General features: G+C 50.4%; 1 protein-coding gene across 2 annotated transcripts; it reads left to right on the top strand.

Annotated features, from left to right (window-relative positions):
* Window positions 1–5,825: 5,825 nt before the first annotated feature.
* Window positions 5,826–20,474, top strand: RSPH1 (radial spoke head component 1). Of its 2 annotated transcripts, XM_054576246.1 has the most exons (9): window positions 5,826–5,936; window positions 7,285–7,398; window positions 7,501–7,606; window positions 11,312–11,402; window positions 11,920–12,055; window positions 14,173–14,244; window positions 17,374–17,533; window positions 18,439–18,585; window positions 20,422–20,474. In XM_054576246.1, the coding sequence occupies exons 1-9, from the start codon at window positions 5,883–5,885 to the stop codon at window positions 20,472–20,474; spliced, it is 933 nt and encodes a 310-aa protein (XP_054432221.1). In that variant the 5' UTR covers window positions 5,826–5,882. The 2 variants fall into 2 exon arrangements, with proteins under 2 accessions (XP_054432221.1, XP_054432229.1); XM_054576254.1 differs by lacking the exon at window positions 7,285–7,398.
* Window positions 20,475–22,072: the final 1,598 nt, after the last annotated feature.

Genomic DNA, 22,072 nt, shown 5'->3' with positions numbered 1-22,072 from the left:
AGGCGAGGGAGCGGCAGGGATCACTCACTCTGCTGGAGGGAGTAGCGTGGGCCGGCCATTCTAGGAGGCAATGCAGTAGTATGTGCTGAGTCTTACTGCTCCTCCCCGCAGCTCAGCCACTCTTCTATCTATCTACCTGAACTCTAGAGTTGGATTTGAGATGTGGACAGAGATCTATGGACTCAGATGTTCACAGCGATTCTATTCATTCATTCATTCATTTCTTTATTTTGGGGAGTGGCTTCTTCACAGGTGTTCCATTGCATTACTTTGCTACATTACTTACATAAGATAACATGTATTCTTCTGTATACATCAAATATTGTATAATCAATGATGTAAAAACCTGAGTTAAATATACACATTACATCTATATAGCATTTGGTATTTCTGGAGCATTTTAACCCTCATTATTTTATTTGATCCTTTGGATATTTTTGTTAGTGGGGCAGGGCGAGCCGTACTCTGAGAGAAGAGTGCACACACCTCTCAGCTTGCAGCCTCCTCCCTGTCCCTGCCTTGGAGAACTTGACCCATCCTGAGGCCCTGGAAGGTGCAGCCCTTTGTGCCATGGGGTCCCCCACTACCACATGGGCCAAAGCCAGGCCATCTGTGATATCAAAAGTAGAACCTACCTTACACATCCACTAGTAGGGAAGAGTGACATCCATTTTAGAACGAGGGACTGACATGTAGTGGTAGGTATCACAGTTTTGCTAATTTTTTTTTTAACAGCAGGGATCAATGTAGAATTTACCCCAAATGGGTCTGTAATTTTTTTCTCATTTCTTCACAGCACCCTCCCACCCCCCGCTAGAATTTGACCTAGGGACGCAGCACACCCAGCTGTAGTTATTTAACTGAGGTACTGAGGCAGCCCCTGGGAAATGGAATCTGACTTAAGAAGAATTTTTAAAAAAGATCATAAAAAAGATTAAAAATCGATTTACTTTACTTTTTTCTTTCCCAAGTGTTGCATAAAGTACAGCTCTGTGATAGAATGGTATCTAACATTCAGTTTGATGCATATGTTTGATGCATCAGCATATGTTGATGGAGCACTTACTATGCACTGGGCACCATGCTATGTGGTGGGGGAGGGGAGCAGAGATGAGCCAGGGTCTCTCCCCCTGAGTTGCTGTCCGACGTGGAATGTGAGTCTGCTGGATTTCACATCTCACTGCACCCTGGCCGACCCCACTGACAGGTCCGCCCCACTGGTGTGACGCATTCCTGAATAATCTGACTTTCTGGGCGGAAAAATTTCTGTTTCCTCTCTGATGACCGCATTCTCAATATCCTCCCATAAACCGTGTGACTCAGGGAAGGTGTGCACATGTATATCTGGTTACTTCCTCTTGGTTGGTTGCCACTTTTACAGGAGACACACCCTTGAACAGTTAAACTTACAGTTCAGAATCTGCATGTGGATATATTTCTGAAAACTGCAGTCTCTCCCCACCCTCATATATATTAGTATAGAATCTGCTAATCATAGACTAACTTCTGATTGTCACGATTACCTGGCTGAACCAGCTTCAGCAGCTTGATCCTCTTCGGGAAGAAATGGCGATTGAAAATGAGCCAAAACCGTTGTCAAAAGTTCCCCAGAGACCTGTTGATGGGCAGAAGGTGCTTAGCTTACTCTGTGAGCGTCAACAGTACAATTGATAATAATGATGATAACAGCTAACATTTACCAAGTGCTTTACTCTGTGCTGGGCATTGCGCTACGCTCATCATACGCATCTTATTTAGACCTCACTAGTGGATGTGTGCCAGGAGGGCAAGCTCGCCATTGCCTCCATTGTACAGACGGGTAAATGGTTTCAGAAAGAAGTAAACAGAGCTGGGATTCCAATCCTGGGTCTGACTCCTATCCACTAAATACCATGAAAACAACTCTATTTTTAAAAAAGGACTTGCAGTTCCTGTCTTTTTTATATCTATTGCTATATACACATATGTCTATATGTGTATGCTTATATAAGTGCATATATAACAGTTAAATTTGTAATACAAATATTTTGATAACCTCACATTTCCATAGTTAAGATGGGCCTGAATTCATTTTGCTGAAAGCCCCCGCTTTTCATCTGAGCAGCTGCTAGGCACTTACATAAATTTAAAATAAATAAATAAATAAATAAATAAATAAATAAATAAATACCCTGTTTGCATTTTTCTGGTTCCCCTCAGTTCCTAAGGCCTTTTCTCTGCGTTGTCCTGGGTAGCCTAGAAGAAAGGCTCAGGGACTCGCCAGTTGCCGTGGCAACTGCCGGTCTGCCTGGCCCCCAGCTCGGAGGTGGGTCATAAAGGTGTGAAGATAGGCAGGGGACCCCAGGAGGGGTTCCAAGATACCTTCTCTCCCCTGGGGCAGTCCCATGCAGAAGCGGAGATGGACTATGGCTGGCCCAACTGGCGTTTATTTACTCATTCCTTTTTCACTTGGTGGGGGGGAGGGTTAGGTAGAGAGGGTGGATATCTCTCACTTACAGGTAAGAAAGGCAAGAAGAGAATTTCCTACTGGGGTGATGGAGCTCGGCGGAACCGTGGGCGCTCTTCCCCTCCACTCACTCAAGGCCCTGCAGCCTCGATCCACCCTTCTCCATCAAGGGCTGCATCGGACCACGGCCCTGCTGGGGGCGATGGGAAACCCCTCCTGGGGGACGATGGGAAGGATTGGTGGGGGGATGTTGGGAGACCTCTGCTGGTGGATTATGGGAAATGCCTTCCCGACAAGTCCTTGAAAAGGTAGAAAAGGGTGACCTTCCCTTTTTGCCTCTCATTCCAGGCGAAAAAGGAGGAAGATAAGTTAAGCAAGTGTTTGGAGGGGCTTCCACACTTGAAAGCGCTACTTCTGTGATCACCAAGCACGTCCAAGTCACCGCGGGGTGAGAGGGTCAGGGAGGATGGGGTACCTGGAGTCTAGTAGGCCTGATCTTCCTAGGACTCCCCAGGCCTCCGGAGGAAGAGAGCAGGTGAGGCCCTGTGCCTGGCCTGAGCTGGGGCGAGGCCTCCTTCTGGAATGGGGAGTTGGATTTTGTCCACTGGCTGCTGCTGGAGGCTGGGAGGCAGTCCTGTTGTTTACTTCATTTTTGCCTTATTTGGACAACTGCGAAACCTGGAGTCTAGTGAAATTATTGTATTGAAAGATTTCCTGGAAGGAACTCTGGACTAATATGCATGGGCCACAAATGGTAAATTTTAGGATTCCCTAGTGCTGTGGCCAGGCACCCAGCTGCTAGTGATGTGATTTAGGGCAGCACTTGCTTGAGCCACGTTCTGTTTTTTCAGTCTAAGGCTTACTGAGCCAGGGCCTCTCTGCTTGGTAGATGGTTTAAGGTCACTTCCAGAAAACCAGAGTTAATCCTTTAAATCAGTGGTCTGGGGGGCAGTAGAGGGTAGTGATTAACAGCTATGGCTCTTGAGTCAGAAGACTTGGCCTGAATCGCCCTGGCCGTCAGCTCTTGAGCAATGACTTTATTTCTCCATGGTTCCCTTTCCTTAGCTGTACAATGGGGAAACGGCCATGAGGATTTAACAAGATAATTCCTATAAAACTCTTAAAAACATACCAGCACAGTCAGAACTTAGCAAATATTAGTTGCTGTCCTTGTCAGAGCAAACTTGAGAGTTGAAATTTTCACATTTACTTTTATATGCAAAAAGCTAAGATTTACTTGCACATTCTTGATTACCATTCCAGATTTCTAACATTTAAAATTCTTGTGATGTTTTATTACAGACGTGCTCAGTTGCAGTAAATGTGGCAACTGCCAAGTTTAAAGGAGAAAATAATGATCTATTATTCCAAACTCCTCACTTTCCCCCATAAGAGAAACTGTTAAATTTTGTTGTCTACATTTGGCCTCTGAAGGCCAGGACTTGACTAATAACTGAGAGTTTCTCTAATTTTTGCCCACACTTCCCACTTAGGACCAATGAGAGAGAGCTGACTCTGCACGCTCACCCGTCACCTTGGACGCCCTACTTCTAGTTAGCTGTCCTGCCACTTCCTGGGGCCAGCAGCCTCCAATCAGAGTGCACCCGGAACCTTGCCTTTTTCCACTATAAAGTTTTCCCGCTTCTCTGCCTACCTTGGAGTCTCTGCCAAAGGCAAATGATAATGGCTTACTCCCTTGCTGTAGCCAGCTCTGAATACATAGTCATGGCTTGTTCTCACTTGGATGGTCTTTGTTTATTTCCACACATGAAAAGAGTCTATGAAGTAAAACAGATGATAAAAAAAAAAAAACCCAACCATATTTTCATCTCACTAGGGATCTAAAGGCCCATATGGACTGGGTTGCACTGGCTTGGTGCAGCATTGAGTGTGGGAAAACATTTTTCTAGGTGTTGTGGGGAGAGGAAGATAAGGGGGCATGGCTTCTGAGTATCCAGAAATCAGATAACCACCCAGATGACTGTTACAGGAGACAGAACGTGTGTGTGACAAAGATGATTTGAGGTACTATGGGAGTTAAGAGAGACAGCAAGCACATCTAACTGGAAGGATGGATAGAAGCTGAAGGAAGGTTCCACATGTTTAAGTACAAAATTAAAGATACAGAAAAATATGCATACTGCATACTATTAAACTCACCACATAAAGTTCAAATTTGCATTTTGTCACACTCGGACCTTTAAAATAGATGGATGGATGATAGATGGGTGACACATAGAGTTGAAGTCCTTCCTCCTTCTCCAAGTCCCATTCCCCTCTCTCTCCCTGAGGGCACCCTTAAGCATTTGGTGTTTTTTTGGGAAGTGGCCCCTTAGCTACTCTTTGAAAAATGGCTAAGTTTTTTGATAAAGCAGGGAGAAAGGAGCATTTCAGGGAAAGGTTAGGGCACAGGCAAAGGCCCAGAAGTGGGGAAATGAAGGATGCATCTGGGGGAAGTGCCTGTGGTTTGGTTTTGTGTGAAGCACATAACGAGTATAGGAAGGGGAAGGGGGTGACGAGTCTATGAAGAAGTCTTGGGCCTTGAACATGGAGAAACTGAATTCCAGCAAGAGAGACTGGCCTGCATGTGGGTTTCTGAGTTGCGGAGCAGTGTGATGCAGTTAGGAGAGCCAGAGGCTAAATTAGAGGCTATTGTCAGAGTTTACAGGGCGAAAAAGAAGGCCTGGGTTCGGCCAAGAAAAAGGAATTGGGATCCAGATCACGAGGGGCCCCGTGCAGGCAGTGTCAATTGTCTGGAGGAGACTGTCAGATGACAGGAAGAGGGCTCATTAGCGAGTGAGTGGGAGTGTGAATGTGCATGTGTATGTTTGAGCGTGTGCGCGCGTAGTGTGTATGTGTGGGAACGCGCATCTGCTAAGAGGTCAAAGCTGCCCCCTAGAATCAGGAGGAGATGTTTAAGAACACAAGGAAAGACCTTGGAGGATACATCTCTGTGGACCACCAACACTGGGGTGGAAGAGCCTAGAAAGGTGAGGAGGATGGACAAGCCAGCAGGGGCCGGAGGAAGCCCGGGGCCGGGCGGGGCGGGGGCGGGGGGATGTCGGAAGGGGCAGTGCCCACAGCCAGGCAGAGGTGAAACACTCTCCAGAGGTGGCCCGGCGCACATCCTGCGGCCCTCCTCTTCAGGGGCCTGATTCAAAGGTGGCTAGTCGTTGCCACATCACCTAGCAGCCGATAAACGTATTACCGAGGTCAGCTACGCTGCGCCGCGGGCCGCGATTGGCCAATGCGTCACGTTGCTATGACAGCACAGGGAGGCTCCCGGTGGCTCCTCCCCGCGCCCTCCCATTCCACTTCTCTCTCCGGGAGGTAGGCGGGGCTGGCCGCGTCTCCATGGTGACGAAAGACGCGGTGGCGGGCTGCTGGTACTTACCGACTAGAAGGTGGCGGCGAGCAGGAAGCCTGAGACGAGGCCATGTCGGACCTGGGCTCGGAGGAGTTGGAGGAAGAGGGAGAAAATGATCTTGGGGTGAGAGCTCCGGGTGAGGGGGAGCTTCCTGGCGTGCGGTGTGGCGGGCAGATCTCCCCAGAGGCCCGGTTCGCATAGTAGGGAGGTCTGGAGACTAGTTCAGTCCCCTGGAAGGCCCGGCCAGGGACGAAGACCACGCTGGCCACTGCAGGCGCTGCATTTTGGAAGTTGGTGGTGAAAGGTAAAACGTTATGACGTCTGCTTGCCACATCCCTTCTCGCTCCCTCCCAGACCCTCCCATTAAAGGCAAAGATTTCCAAGTCAAAGCCCAAGCATCCTCCTCCTTGCTGTTACCCTCCATCCAGGCAGTTTTCTTGGACCGCTGGGTCCTCCCAAGCTGCCATTAGGCTCTTGAATAAGTATTTCTGGACTGGAGCTTGGCTCCTCGGACCCAGCTGAATGAGGAAAGCTGCTTTTTGGCAGCCTTCAAGCAATGCTGAGGAGGCCTCAACCTCAGCGAAGGCTTCCTAAAGATATTACCATATCGGTCAATAATCACATGTGATTTCTTCACTCTTGTGGAAACTGACCCAGGTCGTTGGAATTACTCCTTGGTTTAGACAGCAGAGAGGAAGTAAGGGATGCACAGCCAGTGAGGTGAGCTGGGCTCTGTGTGAGCATATATGCACTGCCGGGAGATGAACCTCACTCCGCCAGAGGGGAGCCATTTCCTAGCTGACAGGTTGGAGCCACAGCCTCTCTGTGTGCACTGCATACAAGGTTGAGATAATTTCAAATTAATGGAAAAAATCTAGCACCTCTGCTGTGATAGATGCTGTCCGTGGCTGCCCGGACCCTTTAGCTAGCTCTGTGCATCTATCTCCCAGCTCCTACCTGCTTTGCTGCTGGGGGAGTACCTCCACGCACTGGAGCCACCTGGCCAGTAGGGAGAGCCAGGAGCGCCTGGGAGTTACTCCCCACCCTGCCCGCAGCCAGCAGCTAGTGCTCAAAACCAGAACAAGCTGCTCTGATTTGCACCCCGGATCCCCTGTGGGAAGAAGCTGAGCCTGGGACGTCACTGGATGTCACGTGTGCCTGGTGACCTCCTCTTTCCTCACTGTTTCCCCACCCTCTTACTGGTTTCTCTGGGGAGCACTTTAAAAAAAGTCACTTGCTCAGGGTCTGCTACAACACCTGCCCAGTCACCTTTCTCGTTTCTCTCCTCAAATGGCCCCACTGGATTGGTAACTTCTTAGTGCCCAGGCGTGGCTACCTGCCTCACCTGTAAGACTGGGCCAAGGACTGGGAGGAATCAATGGACAACTATTTATAAAATGCTTAGCACATGGTTGTCACTTAAAAAGTGGCAGCTGTAACTGTGTTTATTTGTTGTTGTTGTTGTTGCCAGGAATATGAAGGGGAACGGAATGAGGCAGGTGAAAGGCACGGTCACGGGAGAGCCCGACTGCCCAACGGGGACACGTATGAGGGGAGCTACGAACACGGTAAAAGACACGGCCAGGTCAGAATCGGTGACTTGAGTGGGTGTTTTTCTATATTCAATGCTCTGTGAGTGAGTATTTAACTCAGGAATGATATGAACCCTATAATCAATGTGTTTCAGGGGACCTACAAATTTAAAAATGGTGCTCGATACATTGGAGAATATGTTAAAAATAAAAAGCACGGTCAAGGCACTTTTATATACCCAGATGGATCAAGATATGAAGGTAACGTGTTCTCACAAAGCAGACTTTTGTGCTGCAGATGTCTTCTTTGGGGATTGAACTTGTCTGTGAATACTGAGATGAGGGAGGAAGCTTAAAGTTCTCCAGATTAGTCAGCCACTCAACAAACACAAACTGCGTGCCTGTGTTCACAGGGCTGGTGCAGAAACGAGAAAGCCTTGTAATTACGGGAAATGTGACTGTCGCTGTGACCCGCACATTCTCTCCCGCGAGCCTGTGCGCGGAGGAGCGAAGGCAGGTCGGCTGCTGGGCGAGCACACACCGCAGGGAGCGGGCCACGCCCGCGGGGTCAGGTGCTCTGTGGCATTTGCCTCTTTGAAGTTGCCTTTTTTTTGTTTCCATTTCTGGCAGACCCTTCTTCTGATGAGCACTTTGGCTGTTTAGACCTTGGTGTCTTCACTGAGGGCTTCTTGTCAGAGAGACGTTCTGCCTTGTTAAACTGGCGTTCTTGTCTCTGCCACACTTCTTTACATGCCAGTGTTATGTCTCAGGAAGATTCTCGTCCCCTTATTTCCAAGAGCCTCACTGCTGCCCCAGACCCCATGGCCGCTTGGCGTGCTGGCAGTGGTAGTCTTATCCCACGAGGGACGGAGGAAGTTCCGAACCTGGGAGGAGAGACCAACGGGGAGTGGGCGTGAGCCTTCAGAAACTGTGTGCAAAATTCTATGTTCTGGGCTTCTTTTCTGGGAAAAAGTTGTCTAGTTTCGTCAGATTTCTCAAAAGATCTGTGAGCCCAGCCCTGGAACTGTGGGCTGGAACTGTGGGACCGTAGGTGTGACCTCGTCCAGGGGATGTCATCCCTCCCTGCCTCTGTTTTCTCATCGGCAGTGAATTAATACACGCGGGATGCTCAGACTCATTCCCGGCGGTAGGGAAGCACTCAGTCCCCGCTGGCTGGGTGCCCATGTACCTGTGTGATCACTAACCGCCACCTCTTAATGAAGGTGACACATCCTTCGAGTGCAAGCTCGAGCTGCCTGTCTCGTTGCCAGATAAAGCCGGAACCCACGAATCCTAAAACAGAGGTCCTGCCAGAATCCGAGGCCAAGTTGCAGAGTGTTACGTTCTTCCTGCCGGAGATGGAGTTTCTCTTTTGTTTCCGTAGATCTTAGAAGGCTTGCTCCAGGGCAGACCTGCTTTTTAAATGGACTTTAAACAATTTAGTTTAGTGTTTAATTTATTTCTTACCAAATCCCTTATGAACCTAATCTCAGTTGTCATTTTTTATTTTGGTGTAGATGTTAATACAGTTTGAGTACCATAGAAGAATATATAAAAAAGATACTCAGAAAAAGGGATTGAAGACCATTTTAATATGAAGGGCAGCTAACATACAAAGCTTCTTTGGAAACAGCTGTAAATTTTTGTGTTCTTTTCCTATGGTTTTGTAGTGTGCAGGGTGAGGTGGCTACTCGGTTCCTTCTCGGAAGTCAGAAGCTACGATATTACCTTTATCTCAGTCAGTGAACCACCCACCAATCACAACGTCTAAGTGAACACAAAGCTGAGTTCTTCCCACCTGTCTTTTGGCTGCCTGCCATCGTAGGGACACAGAATGGTTTTCTGCGGGTGAGCGCATGTGCTCAAACTGTGCCTGAGGCATAGGGCGCAGGGCGCGTCCCAGAGGCCGAGCAGCATCTGGTTAGGGAGCCCAGGAATGCACAGAGGCTGCAGTGCTGCGGCAGGAGGGACCTGGGGCATTCTTAGGTGGGCAGGCAGCTCGGCCAGAGGCAGGGAAGTGGGGAGGCTCAGGGGGTGGGCAGTGAGGTTGGAGGGGCGAATGGGTGTCAGAGACAGAGGGCCAGTGAGGGCCAGGAGGTTGGGGAAGGAGAGGGAGGGAGCATAACTCTCCACGCTGGTCCCGCGGCCTGCCGAATGCGACCGATAGTAGGACGATGCTTAATAACAAAATTGTGCTGAAACGAGATGGTGGGACTTGAAGTTGGCTTTTCTGGCAGCTCTCAGATGGCGGGAGCTGGAGGAGGAAGCCAGTGCCTGGCTCTTCAGGTGCTCGTGGAGAAGAGGGCATGACACGTTGAAACCAAACAAGCCCTGATCTTTTTAGTTTTGCTCAGTGACCTTGGGCCATATGATTGATCTCTCTAGTTTTCTGGTGCTGCCTCTGTAAAACCGTGTTTTGGTTTTTCACATCTGGAGTGAGGTGGCAAGTGTGAGACCCAAGCTGGTGGGGATGGGTGGATGGGGGGAGCCAGCAGGGCAAACCAATGACTAACTCTGCTTTAAATGGGGGAAGGGCGCCTTGTTCTCTTTTATCGTAGGAGGCTTTTAATTTTCAATGGTCTTTGATCTCCAGAGCCCCCAGTCCGGAGGGAGCCATGGGGGAGAAGGTGGGCCGAGAGCCTTATAACTGACAAGTGCTCTCGCAGAGAAAAATGCAGCCCCAACCACCACCCACCCACCAACTGCAAGGGGTTTCTCTTGAAAAGAAACTTCGTTGAAAAACGCTTTCTTCTTGACATGATCAAGAATGATGAAAAAGTAAGGGATTAGGGGTAGAAAGACTAAAAACAAAAAGTTAACTTTAAATTTGAAGCAACGGTAATAAACTTGTTACAGGGCGCTCACTTCAGAGAAGGGACCCTGACTCGGAGCTGCCTGTGACCAGCCCAGGAGGTGACCTTTCTCTCGGCTGCCCTCCTCGGTCTGTGCAGTTTACTGCTTGTCATCCCAAGATAATCATGACAAAAATTGTTATCACTGGACTGTAATCCGCTGGGCAGGGCCTCTAATGCATTGTTAGGTGAACTGGGACTGTTACAAATATTTGTTTACCTGTTCTCCTTGGCTTGAAATTTAGTGCCTTTTGCAATTTATTTTGTTCTTTCACTTTTGAAATTTTCTGCAAAATATTTAACATATTTTTCATGCCACACAACCCTGGAGCTCAGCCTCTGTGTTGGTTTTTAGGGTAGTAGTGGACTTTGGAAACCTCTGTTAAGGTTCTCGCAAATGTGAGCTGTCAGATTTGAGGACATTGTGCGATTTCGGTGAAGAATCGCCTTCAGTACCTTCTAACTGATGGCACTCATTGACCTGTTAGTTTGCTGTTGTCCTAGTGGTAGAAGTGTGTTAGGAATTTCATGGTCACATTACCAATTACAGTATATTCCGTCAAGTCAGCAAAAAGCGAGCAGGACCCTGCCCGGAGGTGAGTAGGAAAGGACACCCAGGTGAGGGAGGAGTCCACCCAGAGGCCCAGTTGGCAAAGGCACGGTGTCCACTCGCACGAAGCTGAGTGCCGGTGGGGCTGCCCTGGGCGGCTGGGCCGGAAAGAGGCGTTGGAGCCCGGTGGCGAGGTGGGAATGGAGCGAAATGCTGGCATGTAGTCGAGGGTCGAGCGTTGAAGTGACTGCTGGATCACTAACCACACACACAAGGCAGAGAAGTGCGGTGTTGGGACTGCCGGCGGCAGGGCAGACGAACGCTGGCTTGCACCCTCGCTGGGCAGCTGGCCAGCTGTGAGACCCGCTCTCAGCACACATGTCAGCCCGGGCCCAGTGCTGTGCACAGCGACCCCCTGACTCTGCCCCCCCAGCCGGCTCCCCACTGCATGCCTCCCGCTGACAGGCAGGGACGGGGCTGGAGGGAAGTCAGGGTGGAAAGAGATGGGGGTGAAGGGCGGGCTCTTTTTCTCACCAGGACTTGCTTTTGTGTCCTCTCTTCCAGGGGAGTGGGTGGATGACCTAAGGCAGGGCCACGGCGTCTACTACTATGTCAATAACGACACCTACACTGGAGACTGGTTTGCTCACCAAAGGTTTGGTTCTCTCTTTGGTCCTGAAGATTGGTTCATGTGATGAGAATATCATGATGTCTTATTAGGAAACAGAATCATGACCGAAGTCCATGAGCCATCTCTGCCAGGCAGTTCATACCCTGCATGGCTTTAAGGCGAGGTGGCGGGATGATGCACTATGGGGCAGGTGCACACTCGTGGGGGAGAATACGTGGGTCCTTCACCTTAGAGCCCCGGGGGCGTGAGGGCAGAGAAAAAGAACCTTCTGGAGGCTGAGGCTCAGCTCCCAGGAGTGCTGCCGCTTCCGAATGAGAACCAGCTGATCCAAGGGAGGGTCCCTGCTGTCGGGCAGGTGATGCCCTCCCAATGCTGGGGCACAGCGAGCAGGAGGCACACTTTGATGGGGCAGCCATAGAAGACAGATGACTGTGAGCCTGTGTCCACCCAGGCCACCCTCAATTGAAATGCCTGCCTTATGCACCTGGAAGGCTTTTCACAGCAGCGGAATGAAAGGTTCTCTGCTCCCTGTCTCGACCAGGCACGGGCAAGGCACCTACGTCTATGCGGAGACCGGCAGCAAGTATGTGGGGACCTGGGTGAACGGACAGCAGGAGGGCGCAGCTGAGCTCATTCACCTGAACCACAGGTACCAGGGCAAGTTCTTGAACAAAAACGTAAGTCAGCGGGAAGCGGTGTTTGCCAGTGAAATACATAGCGCCCTCCTCCCCAGCCCGTGTGACCCTGTGAACGTAGAATGCTGATAACTTGGGGAAACCCTCTGCTCCCTCTGCATTTGGGAAGTAGGGCAGCCGGGCCTCCCTGCGAGCATCCCGATACCCATGGAGGACAGAGTGGGGTGGGGGCTTGGCCAGGGAGTCAGAAGGGAGACCCTTGTTTGTTGGGAAGAATTAAATATTTTCTGCTGTTGAGCATACGGGGGTTTTGACTTTGTGTCCCCTGGGGGGCGCGAGGCTGCAGCCAGGGAGGAAGGCCTCGAACTCTTCCTCGCCTGGTGGCTGTGGGACCGGAGAAAAGCCCGAGCGCCCCCCAGCTCAGGGGGACCCCCGGCTCGGGGGACCCACACAGGTCATCTCTGTTGGGAGAACTTTGTGGCTCTTCTTGCCCTTTGGTCCGAGCCCTTGTCGGGCGCAGGGAAAGCCCAACTAACTCAGGAGCCACCGCCCTGGCGTTTGCCGCAGCTCCGATCGGGGGCCGGGCAGACACTGTCCCTGAGGAGGAAAGGGTTTGCGGAGCAAATTAAAGGGTTAGAGACTGACACAGGCAACGCTTAACTGAGTGGGTGAAACAGCCTCCGACTCTCTTAAAACTCAGTTTTCATTTACGTGTAATTCATGCCCCCATTACAGATTCTCCTTTTAGTCTTTGTACAGCAGCTCATTCTCCTCCAATCTACACGTTGTGCATGTGATTCCCAGCAAAACTTTCACGGGGTATTTTCTAGGACAGAGATTTGCATCAGGGAAGCAGGCAGTCTAGAGACAGATCCAAGTATGTATAGTAATTTAGTGCTCGGTACAGCCATCATTTCAAATTAATAAAAGAATGATGGGAGAAGTCAAAACACGGGCTGGGACCACTCGGTAACCATTTGGGAGAAAATTGAAATCAGAGTTTGTCCTCCAGCTTATAGATAGAGATACTTTCTAGGAGAAATAAAGATTTAAATGTGAACAAGAAAATCACAGAGGAAAAAAATAGGTGAATGTTTATTAACTTTAAAATGAGGAAAGAAATGTTCTAAACCAAAATATAAAGGAAAAACCAAGAGATTTTGCCCAATAAAAACAAATCCTTATAGAATAGAAAACACTATAAAGAAAAGTTAGGAGTTATATGTGAATGGTGTTGGGATATTTGCAACATTTAATAGATAAAGCCCATTAATCAATGTGATTTAAATGGTCAACATGTTGGAGAAAAGTTCAACCTTACAAATAACTTAAAAGATACGATTTAAAATGATGTTTTTACATATTAAAAAAAATGTAAAAATAGAATGAAATGTTCCAGCCCAGGGAAAAGCAAGGTTTTGATGACAAAGAGGCTCAAATGCTGTTGTGGGAATGAAAATTATTAAAGCCTTATTCTCGTGTGTATATACTGTACACACTTTTGTCCAGACATATTACTTCTGAAAATTCACCCTGAGGAAACTATCAAAAGTGTGCACAAAGATTTAACTCAGAATATGTTTACTACAGTAGTCTTTGTCAAAGGAGAGTATCAGCAGACCAAATATCAGCAACAGTAAATAAGTAAGATAGATTATGGTTCTCCGATGGAATAAAATGCCAGGTTGATAACTGGTATGGTGGAAGAATATTTGTAAATATAGGAAGGCATTCATGCCATATTTCAAGTAAGAATAAAGTAGGAGTCATTATACATGTTTATAATTATGATCAGATTTTTAATAAGCTTTCTGTTTTGGAAGCAAGTCTACGGAGACTACATCAAAATATTATTAGCAGTTCTATCTCTATCTAGTTTGCCTATGGCTGTTCACGCAGTGAAATTTTTGTCATAAATCCATTGCTTTTACGAAGAGATAAAATGTAGCTAAGTTTTAAAAATCAAACAAAACAGGCCCTATGCTTTGCAACTCCCTGAGCCGTTAGTTCACAGAGGCGCTCCCTGATCCCCAATGGCCTTCCCCACGTCGTGTGATGGGGCTGGTTTTACGGGGGTAACGTTTCTAAAGCATTTTGGACTTTTGACCGGGGGCGAGCTCTCAAGAGTGAAGTGCCTCTTGGTTTCTCTGTGCCCGTAGCCCGTTGGCCCTGGGAAGTACGTGTTTGACATCGGCTGCGAGCAGCATGGGGAGTATCAGCTCACAGACGTGGTGAGTGGCAGGCAATCTGTCGTTTCCCACACTCCGGGCAGGAGAGCTGCTCTGAGGCACCGGGCCCGGAGACGGACAGGTGGGAGGTCTCGCCAGGTCTCGGGGGACTTTCCTGTCTCCTTGCTCCTTCTTCGCTTGCCTGCATTTGTCTACAGCTAAGCGATATCATCCCACAGTTATTATTGAGATCTAGACCTAGTTTTTCTTCAAAGCGACCAGCTAATTTGGAGCCAGCCAGAGGGCTCTGGACAGTTAGGTCCGAGAAATGACGACTGAAATGTATCACCATGATGTCACCAAACTCATACAATAACTCGGTGTTTCAAGTGTGTTCAGATGACTCGCACCAATTCAAGTTTTTGTTTCTTTCCAATGCTTAGCATTGCTATTAATACTGAATTGAGAGTCTGTGGTTCGTATTCAGATTAACCAGCTAATTTGTCGTTATTAGGCATCCAAATATGTGTGTGCGTGTTGGGGGGTGTTGGGGGAGGGTGTGTCTGTGTTTGTATTCCTGTCGCTATTGTGTGGCAAAGGCCTTAGATAATAGGCAATTTAGTAGAAGACCTCGGGCACCCCCAGCACCCCCCACAGCCCCAGGCACAGCCAGGGCGCCCACCACCCGCACAGGCCCCCCGCCCCCCTTCTCCTGGTTCCTTCTCCTGTGGCGTCTACTTCCTGTGTGCCACTCCAACCACAGTCGCTTTGCTCCCCCAAACAGCCTGTGGTTCCCCAAGGTCTGCGAGTAGGTGTCCGCCTTTTTTGCTGTGACCAGAATGTCAACAACCTGTCCCCTTGGCCTTTTTCCCTTGCTTTGCTTCACAGCCCCTTTGCTCTGGCTGCCATGAATCGTGGCCATTTCCCCAGCTAACTATAAAATATGAAATGGCCAAAATGCTTGATGTTGTTGCTAAAAACGAGGCGCCACCACCCGGAGCATCGTGCCTTCTTGGTCCCCAGGCACGTAGTCTGAGGATGAGGAGGGTTTCCAGGAGCCATCAGGGACGCGTCTCCCTCCCAGGAGGTCGCACAACTCAGCACATTTGTCTCCGTGTGTGCAACCCACACGTTAGTCAAGAACTCAATGCATTTGACTGGCATTTTGCTGGACTGTGACAGTGACTATTTATGGCTTTTGCTCTTCCTGGGTTTGGAAGCCTCCAATCTGGCCCCTGAAGGAACCTGTCTGCTGAATTTGCTGCGCTGCCGCTAGTAACAAATCCAGCCTTTGTAAGTCCTACTGGGGACAGAGCGGTTATTTTAAAATAAAAATAAAAACGCGATAAAAATAAAACATGTCTTATTAACTAGTTTTCAGTTTTAGGCCCTCCAGGCAAAATATACATTAGAAGTTGGTATTTCAAGATGATGAGAAGAAAGTAGGACGAACATCAGTAACATCTAAGGGGGGAAATCCTGACGTAAGCGCGGACCACGGTTCCTATTCAGGAATAAACCCATGAACCAATGCACACGACTCAAGGCCCTTTGTCCACGACCACCACTATGCTCTGGGCGATGGCCTGACTGTGATGAAACAGAAGAGCCTAAATTTTCACACTTGGCCCCAGAAGGGGAATGCATTCCCTTGGAGAAGGGGTGGCAGGCTCCGGCCCACGGACTGGTGGCAGCCTGTTCTGATTTTTTTTTCAGTGGTGGTAAATGGCATATAACATAATATTTGTCATCTTAACCGTTCTTAAGTGTGCAGGCCAGTGGCATTAAGTCCATTCACACTGCTGTGCAGCCATGACCGCTGTCCCCTCTAGCGTCTCCTTGTCTTCCCCAACCGAAGCTGCTCTGTTGGACATTATCTCCCTTTTCCCCTCCTCTCAGACTCATGGTAACTTCTGATTTACTTTCTGCCTACGAAGTTGCCTATTTTAGGTATTTCATATAAATGGAATCCCACCGCATTTGTTTTTTTGTGCCTGGATTATTTTGCTTAGTATAATGTGTTCAAGGTTTGTCCACATTGTAGCAGGTGAGAGAATTTCCTCCTTTTTATGGCTGAAAAATATTCCATCGACAGACACTTGCGTTATTTCTACTTCTTGGCTCGTGTGAGTAATGCTGCAACAGACATTGGTGTATAAGTGTCTGTCTGAGTCTCTATTTTCAGCCCTTTTGGGTGTATACCTATGAGTGACATTGCTGGGTCGTGTGGTAACTCTACGGTTAGTTTTTTGAGGAACCTTTCAAAGTTTTCCACGGTGGCTGCACCATTGTACGTTCCCACCAGCAGCGCTCACGGTTCCACTTCCTGTTTTTGTAAATAAGGTTTTATTGGAGCTCAGCCGTGCCGATTCATTTGCATATCGCCTGTGGCTGTTCCAGACTGCAACAGCAGAGTGAGTGGTGGCCACAGACACGGGGTGGCTGGCAAAGCCCCAAGGAGTAGACAGAAAAGTTTACTGATGCTAGTCTTAGAGCAATGTTTTTCAAAGTACATATTGCAACCCATTCATGAGTCATGATATCAATTCAGTTGATTATGAGCAATGTTTAAAAAACTGAAATAGAATAAAATAGAAAATCTCAAGTGGATGTTGGTCATAGAGACAAGCACGTGGATTTCGCTTCAGGTTTGCACTTCGCGGCACGGGGTCGTGACATGCCGTGGATTTCCTCCCGTGAGCTGAGTGATGGAAAGCAGCTGCTCTGGAATTGTGTTTTCTTTCTGTAATCCTTGTGATGAGAGCTTTAGTGTTGATCTCCTTTGATGTCATTACAAGGTTGTCTTAGCCTGCTTTTGGGCCCTTCTTACTGTGAGGTTAGCTCTATCCTGTAGAGAGAACCCAGCGCGGGAAAATGTGGCTGAGCCATTGAAAAGCGTGTGCCGTCTTGGCCGTCTTCATAGTTCCAGAGCGGGGGCATGCAAGCCCGCAGGCCTCCTGGGTGTCGCAGGGGGAGCGCGGGTCCCCTGTGCCCCCGCTTCTCATCCCAGCTCCTTCCAGAGCCGTGCTCAGCCCTGCCTTGTACCTGGAGAGTTGGCAACTGATCTGACCACTGAATAGTGTCATACAAAAGCTCAAACGCAATGACGAACCTGTCCTCTCTCCCTTTCCTTTAAGTATCCCACACTGAGTGTACACATGTTGGCAAATCCACTTTCTTAAACTTAAATAGGAAAGAGGGGAAGAGGAAGAGGAGGAGGAGGCATTAGTAACTGTCGTTCCGAAATGGAAAGCTACCAAGATCACTGAACTGGCCTTGTGGACGCCGACCCTTGCTGAGGAGCAGCCGCCCATGGATGTCCCTGGCCAGGAGGAGGCCCCGGGACCGGACGGTAGGCGCCTGCTGGGGGCGGGGGCGGGGGGGTGCTGAGAACAGCCTCTGCACCGGCCGGCTGTGGGCCGGTCTCCTGGGCAGCGCAAGCAGAGGAGGATATCAGGGACAGCCTTCGGGCCCTGAGCCCCTCGGGGCGCGGAAGGGCGGTGATCAGCAGGGTTGACCGGGCAGACTCAAGCCATGGCTCAGGCCCTCAACAGCCTCGGCTGATTCCATGGGAAACCCTGGAGCTACAGCGTCCCTGGGAACATATCCCCCCACCCTGGTCAGTGGTTAGCTGTGGGCGCGACCTCAGGGAAGCCTGCTGACCGCAGCTGGGTGACAGGCTGAAGAAGGGTCTGGGCCGCACGGCCCCACATCCATCAAAATGGTCCTCCTGAGAAGCAGTGAGGCTGCCTGGGATGCTGAAGAATTGCCAGTGATTCAAAGCTGAGTCAAGTGGGCCTGAGTGCAATAATACCGATGCCTTGGTTCACACAAGTGGAGAGGTCCGGTGGACCAGCATCGGGCGTGGCTGAGTCAGGCCTCCGCTCCCTGCTCTCTGCTCTTGCAGGCCTGGGCTCTGCCCCCTTCCCTTTGGAGACTAATGTTCAAGTTGTCACCCAATCAGCCCCAAAACCCCGGGGAACAGAGAGATTCTCTTTCTCAAGATGGTCATCAAAACCCTTGGGACGTAGAGTCGTCATCCCTGAGCCCGTCACCATGGCTGGGGACGGAAGGCTCTGCTGGCCAGGCCTGGGCTGGAGCTGGGGCACTTGCACTGGGGAGGGGTGGTCCCCTGAGGGAGGAACAGGGTGCTGCCCCCAGCAGGAGGGAGGGGGCGCCACACAGGCGAGGAAGCGCCCCCCCACCCCAGCCAGGCCCGTGCTCTGCTGGGCACTGCTTTCCTTTGCTAAGTTGCAGGCGGGGGAGAGCCTGCGGAGGAGGCCCAGGACGCTTCAGATGGGGAGGCTGAACTCACGAGGCCCGGAGAGGAAGACCCTGATGCCTTCAGGGAGGAGGGCAGCGAGTACAGCCGGGATGAGTTCCGCTATGACACCTTAGAACAGGGTGAGCTCTGGGGAGCAGGAGGCCAGGAGGGAGGGGAGGCGGCGTTCACGCCGGCGTGGGCTGTGGGGCTTAGAGAAGGTCCCTGAGGATCCTCTGTGAACTCATGTCGAACCCACAGGAAGGTTGCTGCCTCCCAGGTTCTCTTACAAGCCTCCCATAATGGTAGGGGTAGTGGGTGCCAGCCTGCTCTCTCTCTGCGCTTTGCTAATCGCCGTCTCTACCAGGAGAGCGGGCCTCAGGCTGCAGCGTCCCGTTAGAAGTGCGTAGCATGGCTGTGTGTTGCTGCATGATTTGCCAGGGCTGACTCACAGGAGCACGTGTGGGAGCTGGCAGGGTTGGGAACCAGCCCTGTTTAAGTGGGTTTGAAGGACCCATTCATCTGGAAGCTTCTGCCACTGCAGGTCCTGGGACAGGGATGTGATCTCGGGTCTTCTTGGGGCTTCCGGTTCCTGGAATCTGTATAAGTCTCATCCTGAGTGCAGAGAGCATGGCTGGAAAGCTCGGAGAGGGTTCTCCGCTTTCAAAACAGTTTCCTACATCTGATGGGAAGGGGATATCTTGGTGGACAGGCCCCCAGTGGTCTGGGAACAGCCTAGCATCTGTGGTCGCTGCGCCTGGTGCCCCTGCAACAAGGCTTGTTTCCGCTATAAATTAAGAGCTCTTTCTTTTGAAAATAATATGTGAGCTAATTAAACCACAGAAAGCTGTTTTCTGTCTAAATGCTTTAAACACACATAGACTTGGACTCTTGTCAGGCACACCCTCCCCAGCCCTGTAGCAATGCACCAAAGACTTGTTTGCCACTGAGCGGCCCCGTGGCTTAGAGCCGGGGCCCAGAAACCTGGCTTTCCCAGTTAGCGGCCTGCGACTGATTGTCTCTCATTTGCATAACGCAGAGGAGAGTGACCCCTCAGAGGCACAGTGTCCATGGCTCGCATCCATGCAGCGTCTCACCAGCACAGAGATGCTAGTGGGAGGAGGTTCTGGGCAGGCTGGACACATGGTGCTTGCTCAGCCCCCGTGGAATGGGCAGAAAGCTCGTGGGACATCAGTGACCGGCCTGCCTTGTGACTTCATTGTGCCTGCTGTGTGACCGTCGTGTGACCTCTATGTGACTGTTGGGTACAGGACAGGTGCATGGCTCCCCTGGAGCAGCTTTAGGAATTATATCCGAGAGAGGGCGCGCCTGCAGCTGAGCTGGGAGTGCTGCAGGTGGCAGGAACATCGAAACCAAGAAGGAAATGCTGCCCAGACAGACAGCGGAGTCTGGGTGGGGAGCAGGGCAGGGTCCCTTTCTGATGGCCTTTCCTTGAGGGCTTGCGGTGGCGTTCGGACTTGATCCTCAGCACCGTGGGGAGTGAGCTTCTAATCGGGAGCTCCTCCGGGGCTGGTGGGGGGGATGTGTGCCCTGGGGCCAGGCAAGAGGCAGGGGCTCCACTCCAAGGAAGTAAGACCTTCTCCGCCCAGAAGCCATGGTCGGGGGAGAAAAAGGGGGGCCAGGTGCGTGCAATACTCAGCACGAGGAATCGGAGAACCAGGCTGGGAGGGATTAGGTTCCGCCCATGACTCCAAGACCAGCTGGTTTCTGAGACTCACCTTAAAGAAGGGGCCTGGCTTCCGGGGGACGCGTGGCCGTGCCTGGAGCCTTGGGGGCTGGGCAGGGTGGCGGGCAGGGCTGCCGGCACCTTCCAGGGTGGAGGCCAGGCATCCTGCTATTCGATGTCCTACGACGCACAGAATGGTCCCCACACAGGATTTTCCAGTCCAGCAAATAAAGAGTTTTAAACTGGAAAAAAGTTACTATCAAACATACTCACATTTCCTCTTCCTTCCCAGGAAATGTGAGTTTTGAAGAGGATGACATTAGACAGTCTGATCCTCCAGACTAAGACGGGGCCCAAAGAACACGGACCGTGCAATACAGTGCCTGTCCCTAGGGGTGTCAACGCTCATCAGTTACTAATCTTTCTTACTTAGTTGTTTGTGAAAATGGTTTACAATTGCAAATAAATTTCTTCATTCTCCTTTGTTGACGAAATTGCCTGTGCTTCAAGTTCTTCACATTGAAGTTGCCAGACAATTTTGCCCTGGTTTTCAGTGGCGTCTTCTAGGATAAAGAGCTGCCACGCCACTGTGCCTCACAGAACCCGCAGTGGGAGGCTTCTGGCTGAGCTAGTACAGAATTTCCTCTCTCCAACTGCCCTCAAGAGAGCAAGGAAAACACCTGGACAATAAGAATTCTTGTGTGTGAGTCTCATAAACCACAACATGATAAGCATGCCTCAGGCTCGGGCGAGACCCAGAAGCTGCACTGGAGGGCGTGCCCCCACCCTTCCCCCCGGCTTCAGCCTGTCAGTGTGATTTCGGGGCTCCCTGACTGGGCTCCCCACCGATGGCCGAGGGGCAGGGCTGCCTGCAGGCGTGGCTTTGGCCTGTGTGTACACTCCTCCGGTCTCCCAGTGGCCTGGACCCTAACCCCTAGGCTGTGTGCCTCCACAGTTCTTGTGTATCAGCCCATCCCAGCCTCTCCTTCCTCCTGCAGCACCAGTTCAGACCCTGCCTTCCATCTGGCCAGCTCTGCATCCCCCATTCTCCTCTGTCCCCAGAGTCACTCAGGGGGCAAGCGTCTTCAGTTCCCCCTAAATGTCCTTCGTAGTTGGTCTGCCCAACCCCAGGCCATGCCCTGCATCTGGTGTTTATGTCCCTAAACACGGGGCCTCTTTAAGAACAACATATTGTGAACACAGTATCTGGGCCTCTTTAAGAAAAGGTACACAGCATTACGAATGTAAAATTACATTAAAACAAACTTTTATTTAGACTAAAAGAAATTTCTAAAAACTTACAAACTAAAATGTTGACACATTCACAAACAATGCAACATCTAGAAAACTATCAGGTTATTACTACTCATTCACTGTCTAATACAATCCTCTGTGCCTTCTTTGTCCATGTTTTTGGCCAGCGTACACTTTGGTCGCCCCCTCTTCTGACCATCATTTTGTAGTGCTTTTGACAGGGAGCTTAGCAAGACAAGGACAGCTGCTCCTTTAGCTTGTTTGTTCCCTAGTGAGGGGTCAGGGCATGAAACACCTAGATCCACGCCCGCGCTTGCTACTGCTGCGTAGCTGCTGCTGCGTAGCTGCTGCAAGGCTGGGCCCTTCCCACATGCCTGCAGCTGAGCCCGGGGCTTGCAGCTCTTGTCAGAACTGCACGCGGCAGCCTCCTGTTCCTGACCTGGGCTACTCTGTTTGCCCGGGGTTAGTGGGAAACCACCCCCGCACTAGACGCGGCTGAAGGCCACCATTGGTTCCCACAGACCAGTGCCCGGCCTCGTGCAGTTCCAGCCTTGTTTCTTCTCTGCTGTCACATGCTCTGGTGCTGGATCTGTGGGATGAGTTCTGAGTGAGATTTGACCTTTAACCCCACACCTCTACGTCACCATTGTAAGTTAACAAAATGGGTGACAGGAGTATTTCTGGAAGCT

Source organism: Pteronotus mesoamericanus, unplaced genomic scaffold (genome assembly GCF_021234165.1).
Source record: "Pteronotus mesoamericanus isolate MK-2021 breed Mesoamerican mustached bat unplaced genomic scaffold, CSHL_Meso_final contig_116, whole genome shotgun sequence".
Lineage (NCBI taxonomy): Eukaryota > Metazoa > Chordata > Mammalia > Chiroptera > Mormoopidae > Pteronotus > Pteronotus mesoamericanus.
Note: the sequence above shows the minus strand (reverse complement) of the source record. Positions and strands in the feature narration are given on the sequence as shown.

Coding starts and splice junctions, on each gene's coding strand:
- RSPH1 (XM_054576246.1), top strand. CDS start 5,883: ATGTCGGACCTGGGCTCGGAGGAGTTGGAGGAAGAGGGAGAAAATGAT. Junction 12,056..14,172: donor GCAAGTTCTTGAACAAAAAC/GTAAGTCAGCGG, acceptor CTGTGCCCGTAG/CCCGTTGGCCCTGGGAAGTA. Junction 18,586..20,421: donor CTATGACACCTTAGAACAGG/GTGAGCTCTGGG, acceptor CTTCCTTCCCAG/GAAATGTGAGTTTTGAAGAG.